The sequence below is a fragment of the Mytilus californianus genome, unplaced genomic scaffold (assembly GCF_021869535.1).
Source record: "Mytilus californianus isolate M0D057914Y unplaced genomic scaffold, xbMytCali1.0.p SCAF_13, whole genome shotgun sequence".
Lineage (NCBI taxonomy): Eukaryota > Metazoa > Mollusca > Bivalvia > Mytilida > Mytilidae > Mytilus > Mytilus californianus.
Window position 1 is genome coordinate 14,204,942 of NW_026262615.1, and position 12,198 is coordinate 14,217,139.

The 12,198-nt window shown below is 32.8% G+C and overlaps 1 protein-coding gene across 2 annotated transcripts; it reads left to right on the forward strand.

The window, feature by feature from the left end:
* Window positions 1–487: 487 nt before the first annotated feature.
* LOC127723219 (uncharacterized) lies at window positions 488–8,673 on the forward strand. Of its 2 annotated transcripts, XM_052229778.1 has the most exons (4): window positions 488–624; window positions 2,399–2,474; window positions 3,703–5,027; window positions 6,239–8,673. In XM_052229778.1, exons 3-4 carry the CDS (start codon window positions 3,704–3,706, stop codon window positions 7,600–7,602), a joined length of 2,688 nt encoding a protein of 895 aa, XP_052085738.1. In that variant the 5' UTR covers window positions 488–624; window positions 2,399–2,474; window position 3,703; the 3' UTR covers window positions 7,603–8,673. The 2 variants fall into 2 exon arrangements, with proteins under 2 accessions (XP_052085738.1, XP_052085739.1); XM_052229779.1 differs by lacking the exons at window positions 488–624; window positions 2,399–2,474 and adding an exon at window positions 2,973–3,132.
* Window positions 8,674–12,198: the final 3,525 nt, after the last annotated feature.

Here is a 12,198-nt window from a genome sequence, read left to right on the forward strand (position 1 = left end):
TCGGACTAGTTTGCGCCCTGAAAAAGGTTATAAAACATTAGTTTTTTGATAATTAAATGAACTTCCATTAGCAATGTATACTTTGTATTACCTGGCGAAATATTAACTAGATTTATTCATTACAATCAGGATAAAACTATGTTTGCCTGATTCAATGTATGTTATGTAAATCCAAAGGACAAACAATGAGAGACTTATGCAACAAACGTACATTGTTTGTACCTAAATAACTATAATATTGATGAGAGCATGTCATTGTTTTGTTCCTGTGAACATTGTCATTGATATTTTTCAAGAAAGTCTATGAGGCATAGCTTATGCATTCCTGTCATTACTACATGTACATTAGCATAATTAGTGCTAAAATAATTCTCAGTATGATATACCTCTTGTAAGAAATCATTATAACTGTAGCAATCACCAAAAAATCTCAAACAGATCACATTGAATCGTAATCCAAAAAATTATGACGTCTTGAATTAACCAAGGACGTATATTAGAAGGATAGGAAAGTCCCTATACCGCCTTGATAGCATCCGAGAAATACCGCGTGCTACGAGAAATCACGAGATCTTGCAGAAAGCTTCAGCGGGAAGTGCCGCTTCGAGATTTCTACATCAATTTGTAAGTATAAAAACATTATATGAATAATTAAAAACTGATTAAGTAGAAGTTATTTTATGGTATTTAATGATATTTTCCTACGAAAACATCATAAGACACTTATAAACATCATAATAAGTGATCAACAGTTTGGATGCCAGATGCTGTCCACGATGCTGGGTCCGAGTTGCATGACCCTGTCATGTTGCATTGAAATCATTAAATTTTATTGCATTTACTTCTACAAAAGTATTTGATTACAAGTTTTAGATACCATTTACGTTTGCATATGAAAACAGAGTGTCTTTTGTTGTGTATTTCACGTGTAATATAACATATAAAACAGCCCTTTTCGGTAAACAAAATGGCTACTTACATGGAGAATGGCCTTGTATTTTTGCAGCTAAATTTTCGTTTTTGGTGTAAAAGACGCTCTAAATTAAACGAGTTCTTTTCCTTTTATATTTTTACGTTTGCATAGCAAGTTCCAACTTCTTTTGTTGAGAGGTTAGTCAAATATTGAAGTTATTTCTCCCCCTCCATTTTTTTGGTCAAAATGTTTACCAATCAGAGCAGAGATGCTATTTTGCAGCTATATTGTTGAATATATGCTACACAATCACATATTGCATTATTTTTTTCCATTTCTTAGACATTTTTACACTTGCATATAAAATTTAAGCTTCCTATGTTGAGAATTTGATTAGATATTGAGCTTCAAAATGAACTAATTTTTAACAGCTCTATTTTGTTTCATTATATCTATCTATCAGATCAGAGCTGCTAGTTTGCAGGTATATGGTTAATGCACGTTGAAGAAAAATGCATTAAAGTATTTTTTTTCCATTCAATAGATATATTTACACTTGCAGAGAAAAAATGAGCTTCCTACATTGGAGAGTTAATTAGATATTGAACCTTTCTTTGCTTAAATTAATTTTCATTTTTTCTTTCTCAAAATGACTGTGAACCAAGGCAATGCAGTTAATTTGCAGCTCAAGAGTCAATATTGGAAGAGTAAACAAAAATTACTTTAAAGGTCTTCTGTTCCTTGCATGTTTTTGAGCATGCTGAGCAAAATTAAGCCTCCTATATGGCAGAAAAGCATACATATTTTATGATTTGTCTTATACTTCTGTCTCAGTTGTCAGGGGAGTATCCAGCCATTTTAAAAAAGGGTGGGTTTCCAACCCAGGATAAAGGGGGGTTCCAACTATATGTTCCCCATTCAAATATATTGATCGTCCAAAAAAAGGGGATTCCAACCCCCGGAACCCCCTGTCTAGATCCGCCACTGTTCTGTCTCAGTTGTCTACGCAAAGCAATTTTTTAGTATTAAACAAATGTCAATGGAATCAGAATTTTCTATAGTTTATAATGTAATTTTAATATAATAAAAAGCTGTCTTCTAAAAAAAATTAGGGGGAAATTGCACATGAGTGCAACATGAAAAACCTGAAATCGGGTCATGTGCATAGCCACGAATTGAAGGCATGATTCATGCAAATTTCAGATACTCAATACAAAGTCTGGTTTCATGGCTCTGGTATTAGAGCAACAAACAAGACGAGGATAATATTCTAAAATCATTTTGATAAATCAATTTCAACATGTATTAATTGAAAGCTAACTAAACCATTCTTACTATCAAATTTATTCAAAACAAGATTGAAATGATACATTTTAATTGATTATGTAAATTAAGTTGGATTTTTTTCCATGGTAATTTTTAATCATGAAATTAAACCCTTTGTATTTTATGTACTCCTCAATGTTTCCATTTGTTTTTTTACAGGTTCTCAGGTGTTTTCATTGACCAATTTTACTAAACTGATTGCCTTGCCATTGACTAAGAAGTATTAAATATTCAGGTATGGTTTTATATAATCTTTTTAAATATATGCTAAAGCCAAGATTATTTATCAAATAGATATAGGAAGATGTTGTATGAGTGCCAATGAGACAACTCTCCATCCAAGTAACAATTTATAAAAGTAAACCATTATAGGTCAAGGTACGGCCTTCAACACGGAGCCTTGGCTCACACCGAACAGCAAGCTTTATTATAAAGGTCCCCAAAAGTTACTAGTGTAAAACCATTCAAACGGGAAAACCAACAGTCTAATCTATAAAACATACTTAATAAATAAAAGTTACAGTGGTCATTAGGGATTGAAAAAATTATGTTTGTATAAAACATTGTGAAGTGAAATGTACATGTTTAAGCGCATGATGTTCAAGTTGCACGACCAAATATAAATAGTAATATTATTAATTAATAATTTATGATGAATGTACCAAATTGAAAATCCCTGATATATCAAAAGTGTAAAAAAAAAATCATGATAAGAAACAATTATCAGTGCGGTCGGGGTTGCATAATAGGTTTTAGCATGCAGCTTCTCTGAAGTGTCAAGGTCAACATACAATGTAATAAAGTGATAATTACAGGAGCTGGAAATATCAATGTTTAAAACAACATCTACAGACTTAACATTCATATGCAATACTCAGACACTTCAGAAGCAGGTGATCACAATATCAGTTCAACTTCAATTCCAAAGTATCAATGTACATTTTTTTGTACCAGCACTTGCTAAAATCATTTTGAAACAAGCATTTGGCATACATGTCAAAGTTAACACACTGTGTGACACACTGAATTTGTTATAAAATATGATTTGATATGAAATATTATTCCAGGTTCACATGTACATGTTTTGGTCATTGTTAGTGGTAACTAATTGTTTGCTTTAATCAAATGATTTAAGTGAAATTATCAATAAATCTTAACATTCATTGTCATGTTAAAATGTCATGCTTGCAAAAATTATAATTTAAATAATACAAATAGTTTTTATATGCCCGTATTAATTTTTGGTATAACGTTGTCCGTTGTCAACATGTCGGACATTGACTCAAAAAATGCTTTAACCAATTTAGATTACACTTTGGTGAATTGTTTATATCTATTGACGTGAGCTCCCTTTTGTTTTTTATAAATTTTAGATTCGACGTTTCCGAGTTGTGGTGGTTTTATTCATTAAAAAAAAAGGGTTTTCCAGCTGTTTATTAATTTCTGTCTTCATTATTTTATAGAATGCCTAAAAGGAAGAAAAGGCAGAATGTGCCATATCACAGGAAAAGACGTGGAACTGGCAAATTAAAATTAGACAAAGGGCAAACTGAAATACATGCAATTCCGCCAGACCTTGCACATGATGAAGATCTTTTGCCATCTGAAACAGAAGAGCTTATATGCACCAGTGTGGATTCAGTCTCTTTGGATCATTCATATTTGTCTGATAACCAGACAGTGGCAGAACTTTGTTTAGATGAAGAAATTGATGTGGTTATTGATCAACATATTGAACTTGAATGCCAAGAAGAGTGTGTAATACATGTAGTTTCAGAAGACCCTTACGAGGCATTGAAAAAGACTGTTTGTACTAGTCTAACTTCTCCGTATGTGTATAATTCTGCTGCCAGTGACAACTTGCAAATTATAGAACATTATCCGTCATCGAAAAGTGTGTATGTTAAATTAAATATCATAATCAACAGAGATTTTTCAGCTAAGGTATATGTTCACGGCATCGAACTAAGTAGAGAACATGACATCTGGTTAGGATTGCCAAGTGTGTATGACAACATAACAAGCATTGAGAGACTATTATCTAAATTAAGGAGTTATACTGTTTGTAGTGGAAACCACGAGCAAGAGTTTCTAGATATTACTCCAGTTGGGAGCACCATAGAGCATGCAACAGATGCACAGAGTTGTCGAGGTTTTAAAGAACAAGATTTTGGTGCAGTTAAAGGGACTGTTAATTACTCTTCAACAGTTCGCAATGTCAGTTGTTTGTTACTAGTGCAAGGAAACAGATGCTCACCATGTACTCGTCTACGACGCATTCTTATAAGCAGAAAACACAGACTTGAAGAAAAAAAAAGGTTTTCTGATGGCAGCACTCCAAATTACATTTCAAGGAACTATAAGCATTGCAACATGTCACGAGATGAGCTCATTGGTAAAATTTCACAGCAGAGAAATGTCATCACCAGTTTGCAAAACCAGATTGCCCAAACTCAAAGACAGTTTCAACGGGATTTATCAGGAAGTGGTGTGACTCTAAGTGCATGTCAGTCCATTGAGATGAGAGATGCTATGGCTTTATGTTCAACCGAAATGGAGAAAGCCTTCCCAGATTCCAATTGCTTTCAAAGACTTTTTTGGAGTGAACAATTTAAAAGTGTTAACGTGAAATCAGCTAAAGGAATGAGATGGCATCCCATGATAATTAGATGGTGCTTGTATCTTCGACAGAAGTCCAGTGCTGCATATGATGCTTTGAGAGACTCTGGGTTTATCACTTTACCAAGTGCCAGGACTTTGTTTGATTACTCTCACTACACTAAATGTGGTAAGTCAGTTACGCATATATTTATTAGACATGTACAGATATGTTGGGGGTCCTGCCTCTACAATGTATAGGGTCAATCGAACAGATAATAAATGGAACAAAAAGTCAAATTAAGAATTTAGTCCTAAAATATATATATAAAAAAATAGCTATAGATAATAATGCATCCCCTTAAAAATGAAAAGAAATGGTTATTATATACATGTATCATGATTATGATAATGAGTTATAAATTGCTTTATTGAATACATGTATACAAGCCATTACAGGTAACGTTATGGCCTTCATCAATGAGAAAAACCCAAACAATATAGTCATGATACATGTACATGTAGTTGGCTTGAAATTAAAGGCCCAAATATTAAGACTGAAGAAAGTTAACAGCCTACATTTTGTTTTTGTACTTTATCATTCTTTTAACCAAATATATAAGACAGGAACACGTATGACCAAAGACAACAATTGAACTAGAATGTAGTCTCCTAACGTGTGACAGGCACATGCACAATGTGATGGGGTTAAACATGTTTGTGAGCCCCCTAAACAGCACAAAATACATTATAGTCATTATAGGTCATTCAATGTCAAAATGTTTATACATTTGAATTTCAGTTAACACATACATGTACATTTTTGTACAAGTTCCAAGACTTCATTTAAAAGACACCCTTATAATTAGGCTAGGTTAAATTGTATGTATTTTTGTTGGGTTATTTTTATTTGAGCAAAACCTGATTGAATTTAATTGCAATTTCACCTACAGAAATAAATCAATTCACTTATTTTTGACATTATATATATATCATGATTATCCTATAGCGTTTTTATGAATGCCGTTAGAAATGAAATTAAATACTGGTGAGTTGTGGCGCATTGTATGAACATTTGTCTGTTGTTGAAGGATTTGTATTGTTTTTTTTGTCAATCTATTTGTTAGGTTGCTGTCTTGTTCTGATATTTACCATTTTTACCTCTCTTGCAGTCTGTGCCAAAAACTTCAACATCTACTAGTCTGGAAACAAAGTATCAAAACTTGTCAATTTATGACTATACAAAATTTTGAAAAATTTCACTAGTCCAAATCAATATTTACCAGTCTGGGGCATCGACTAGTGGTTAAATACGTTAAAATGTAGGTCACATGTACTTTTCCTTTTATTACTAAAGACTGTTTATAATGTAGGTTTACTGAAAGATTTTTTTTTCTTCAGGTAATGGTTATCAACCAGATGTTTTAAATATATTGAAATCTGAGGCAGAAAAGAAGGGCATGTATAACAATGATGAGCCATGGCGAAAGTACGTTGGAATACTATTTGATGAAATTCAGGTTAAATCAGAATTGGTATATGACAAATACAGTGGTGAATTAATAGGATACTGTAATTTAGACAAAGTTGGTAACCAGATGATGGAACTTGATAAGAGTATTAAAGGAACTGAACACTCAGACATAGCCAAGTACATGCTTGTTGTAATGGTAAGGGGTGTAACTTGCGACCTACGGTTCCCATTGGCCGGTTTTCCGACAACTAGCATAACAGCAGATTTTTTGTACCCCATTATTTGGAAGGCAGTACGCATTCTAGAGACCAGCCTTGTTGACCTAAGGGTTTTATTCATTACTTGCGACGGTGCGTCATCAAACAGGAGATTTTTTAAACTTCACGGAGAGGACAATGACTTTGTACACTATGCAGATAACCCGTACTCATCTGACAACAGAGTTATATATTTTATTTCGGACGTACCCCATCTTATTAAAACCACACGCAACTGTTTTTGCAATTCATTCTCTCATAAAAATACTCGAAAAATGTGGAAAGACGGTAAAGACATTTCTTGGCTTCATTTGCTTAATTTATTCGAACAGCATTGCGAACTGTCATTATACAGCCCATGTCCCAAATTAACAAGAAAACATATCGACATGTCAACATTTGGGTGCATGAAGGTGAATTTTGCTGCACAGGTCTTGAGTTCAACTGTAGCTAATGCATTGGAAATGATATATGGAGACAATGTCACAGAGACAGTGAACTTTATAAGGGTTATGAACCGGTTTTTTGACTGTTTGAATGTGCGAAGCCTGTACGAAGGTCGTAACAAACGAAATCCGGATTTGAATCCCTACAATTCTTCAAATGATGAAAGACTGAGGTGGTTAAAAGAGGATTTCCTGAACTACTTCAGTGAATGGGAGCAAGCCGTCATGAATCGTGTAGGAAATTTCACTTTGAAAGACCGGAAGGGGATGCTGCTTAGTCATCAGACTATTACTGGACTGAAAATAAGTGTGCATTCGATTGTTGCAAGTGTGAAATTTTTATTAAACAGTGGTGCTAAGTTTGTTCTCACTCACTCTTTTAATCAGGATCCTCTTGAACAGGAGTTTGGACATTACCGTCATAGAGTTGGTGACAACAGTAACCCAACAGTGTATGAGGTTCGACACATGATGAACCAAATGCGTGCAGTAGGAGCAGTTGCTTTAGCTCCGAAGAGAGGGAATATCCACCGAGAGAATGACGAAAACCGTTTTGTAATTGACGATTCAAAGTTACCCAAGAGATAAGCTTTAGTTGTACATTAGTAACAATGTCATGATTGCAATTCTTTTCAAACTTCAAAAAGTTATGAATAGTTTTAATTTAGATTTTAATGTTTCCCCATATTTTACCAGTATTCATGAAGAATTGCTAAAAGTACATGAAAGTTCAAAGTAAATACAATATTCTGGATGTGGATCTTTTAAATTCTTGTTTACTAATATTTCATTATTTATGATATATACATGTATATGAAGTGTGCCAATATAGGAAAACTTTACTTTTGTCCCTAAATATACATGTAGGTTCTTATGAATTTATGTGTATATATATATTAATTGTTTTCTGTTTAGTATTTAATTAATATTAAGATCCATTTTGTTACATTTTGTGATCAATTTATTTGGCAATCGCCAGTGGCAGTCAGCAGGGTTTAAGAACATCAGTTGTTCGACCTGTTAGTCAAATGCGTTTTGTTAAAATATACTTTTTCACTTTTTTGGTCTTCTGGAAAATGTTGTTTGTGCTGTATTTAGACCCTTCTAAAACGAAATTTGTTTTACATGCACACGTATAAAAATAGCGGTTTTTATCCAAAGCAATCATAGGTTTGAACGTAGTTTTCAATTTAGACTTGTATATATATATATATATATATAGATACAATGGACAATTCAAAGTTAGACACTTTAATAAAATAAATCTTATCTTATCTTGTATAGTGTACATATTGTATAAAGTTCTACTTCTGGACACAATTTTTATAAAACATGTTTTTCATAGAAATAATTTTTTTATAGTAAAATTGGTTGTAAAAAACAAATTGATTCGTATTAAAATGGAAATATTTATTAAGTCATTTCAACAGCTATTTTTAGGATTATTTTTAGCAGCTAATCAAAATGAAAAAATGTTCACACAAAAAATGTAATTAGTACTAGCGAGGATAATAATAATATGATTTTATTTGTACATATACTTTGGACATATATCTATTAAATATATCTTGATTTACTGATTTTGTGTGTGTAATTTGTGTTGTGTATATATGTAATATATGTTGCGTGTTTGAGATAAATAGATTTAAATCTAAATTGCTTTATTTTGAGTTTCAACTTCTGCCTTTTATGTGACAACAATGACAAGTTTCTAGTATATATTTCTGACACATGTACATGTACATGCAGGACTCTGGAGGATGAATATGAACAATATAAATCCTATTTTTCACAAAACAGTCTTAAACCTGCTACAAGTAAAAACAGGAGATGTGATGTAATTGCCAAGAATACAACTCTTTATTTACCAGACTAAATGATGTAAATGTACACAACTGAATTTGAAGGTTACTGTATAGCTGTCAACAATGAGCAAAACCAATACTGTATATAGGTTACTGTAAAAGACCAAACTTGCCAAACAATTAACAAAATCAAATTTGACCAACTGTTCTCAACAACAACAACTAAAGCATTATCTATACTCATTCTATACAGAATACACAAGTATATTGTTTACCAATGATGAAACACCTTATAGCTCAATTCAAAAATTGATAGTCATGGTCTTAGCTGTATATAAAAAAAAACCACATAAATACTTTAATTCTTTTAATATAAATAATCAGGTAGATATGAGCACAAAATCAACAATTCAAGGATACACAGTTTATAGCAGCACTGAAATGTACTTTGAGAAGATTCTTTAAATAACAAGAACATCAATACACTGAAATATAATGATCAGGGGAGACGACTTTAAATAAAAATCCAGAAAATTCCCTGATACATGTAAAAGCACTACAGTCTACAGTTTACAGTTTATTTTTAACTACTGCTAATTAGTTTTTGGTTATGTCTTTCAAGGCCTGTCTCAAACTTGAGGATGACTTTTTGGTAGACTTGGATGATATGCTTGTCTTATTACGCTCAAGTCGGGTAACAGCAAAACCACGTATCCTTAGAAATAAACGGATAATGTCTTCTGTTACAGCTGAAACAATTGAACCCTCTTCATTTGCCATTAGAATGTTACAATAGTATTTGATCATGAAACCTTCCATAATATTTTCCATCAAGGGTTCAGTTAAGAGTGAATTTGCACTTAAGACTGAGCTAGTAGACTTGCGTACAATAAGTTCCATCTCACGTACTAGCAGAAACAAAGTGTCACATGGCTTTTGGAGACCACCACGATCTTGTATATTGTACCATTTGCTATATTGGGTAACAAAATTTTGACTGTCTGATGTCATGGTAAAGTTTGAAATTACACCAAGTTTATGTGCACTATACCTAGAAAATCTTTTACGCAGCGAATACACAATATATCCTGCTATATAGAAGAGAATAGACTGATCATTACTACTAAGGTGTGATTGCTCTTTTTCTGAGTTGTCTTTTTGCACCTTGGTCATCTGAGCCATAATTTCACCAATAATGTCTTCAAAAATCAATTGCAAAAATATTGAAAGTACATTCTCTGAACATGTTGGAAAATGGTCTAAAAACTTCTGTCTTAAGGACACATCCGAACGAACCTTATGAAGTTTTCGAAAAATGTTTTCTCTATCATTGCTTTGTGTCAGTTTAGAGTTTGACTCTTCAAAAATGGTGTAAATAACCTGATGTAAACATTCCTTAGCAGAGGTATTGTTTTCTAGTTGATGACATAAATCTTTAATCTCGTGTGGATTAACAACAAATGGGTCATTTGCAATATTACATAGTGATGTTGGCAGTGCTGTATAAAAAGTTTTACTAAAAGTATCTTTTGACACCTGTGAAGATTCACAACTAGTAGATGTTGATGATTGTGTTGCTGAAACACCTTTTGTAACACGAAAGTCACTGGCCCGAATTTGTTGACCATGCTGTTTTGAGGTATGCCCTCTAAAGCCTGAGATGGTTTTCAGTGGCTTGTCACATACTGGACATTGATACAAAATGTCTGACACCTTTGCCGTTGGGTTGGCAGTTTTTTTCTTTTTAGGACTAGGCACAGCGAAATCTATACTACTGTCACTATCACTTGGGTCATATTCTGTATATTCCCCTAGCAATAGTTCTAGATCAAGATCAGTGTCCCAAGATAAGAAATCTGACATGTTAATAGAGTTCAAATCGAAAAGTAAATAGCAGATATTGCAACTCGTTCTTTTTATGACATACTCGTGTATATTTCTCAAGATTAATTTTCTCAAATCAGCTTTGGTCATTTTGAAAGTAGACAATGACTCGTTTAGTGTAGTTTGGGTCATAGCTTTTCTAAATTGAATAGTACAAAGGAAACCACACAAGCTCATTAAATAAACAACTTACAATCGGTTTAAAAGTAGAAATACCGCACAAGCTCATTAAATGAACAACATACAATCAGGACTACTTTATTCTTTATTATAATTAATTATAAATCATCACAGGAATTAGGAATGCAAAGTTAAATGCTCAAACTAAATAAGGGTTATTCAAATCAATCATTGTTTCTAGAAGACATTTACTATTCAATAATAAAAATGTTAAAACGTTGAAATTTATACGATTTTAACGGCCCTGTAAGACATATTTGATAGAAAATAATTTTTTTATATTTGTTTCTTTTGTTTTTGAACATCGAAGATAATTAACAAAAGTTAAATCAAAACAGAGAATTTCTGTCATGACGATCGAGACTGTAGGAGTTCTAGCTGTTTACATTATCGTAACTAGCCGGAAATATTTATTTGAAGCGCGCATAATTGTAGTAGTGAGTAAATCCAAATCTCACGATTTGCGATATTTTAACGAGATACCGCGAGACACGAATCCTTGTTAGTTATACGTCCTTGAATTAACCACCCCCTTTTATTCTAAAACGATAATTGCGGTTGTAAACAGGCTTTGGTTTATTCGCATGGCGATTACATATATAACTATATATTTCAAAAAGAAAATAGAGTTTTACCATGAATAGTTTCCTGCACGTAGTCTTTTTCAGTAAAATGTGCCTTGCAAACAACAGCTGATTGAGATGGACTCCACGATGAAATCGTGTTCTCGTCCAATCTGCGTTTGGGCCATGGCGTTGATCCAACTTTTCCTTCTTTTTAAGTCATTTGGAAATGCATGTCCTTCTCTTAAATGACATCCAGGTACACAACAACAAGTACTTGGCATCGTTAATTTAAAATGTAACTGAAATAGTTGCACAGTGCAGAAACCGGAAGTTGAGGAACAGGATCGGCTACCACGGCGCCACCTATTCAGGAACGATAATTTGCTACTTTATATAACTGCGAAATAACAATAACGTTAGACGGGTTCACGTGCATAAACAGAAATGCGCTTAAATTGTATAATATAATTAATGTTCAGTCGACTCTTAATTATTATATCAACGACTGAAATGATTTATAAACATCTAGATTACAGATAACACTCGAAATTAACCCGAGCTCTTTCCACACGGAATTCAAATAATTCTAGTTTGTCAATCGGTTGACTGCTTATAATGCAAAATACAAATATATCAAAAGTTTTTAAAACTAACAAAACACAATGATCGTTTCTCTATTTCCCAATGTAAATGAAATGAAACAAAAAACATTTTATATCACAATAAGAAGAGGAGAGAATTCAACATTT

What these genes read in the sequence shown, in the direction of transcription:
- LOC127723219 (XM_052229778.1), top strand. Translation starts at nt 3,704, where the DNA reads ATGCCTAAAAGGAAGAAAAGGCAGAATGTGCCATATCACAGGAAAAGA. An exon ending in CTCTCACTACACTAAATGTG is followed by an intron (nt 5,028 to 6,238) that starts GTAAGTCAGTTA and finishes TTTTTTCTTCAG; the next exon opens with GTAATGGTTATCAACCAGAT.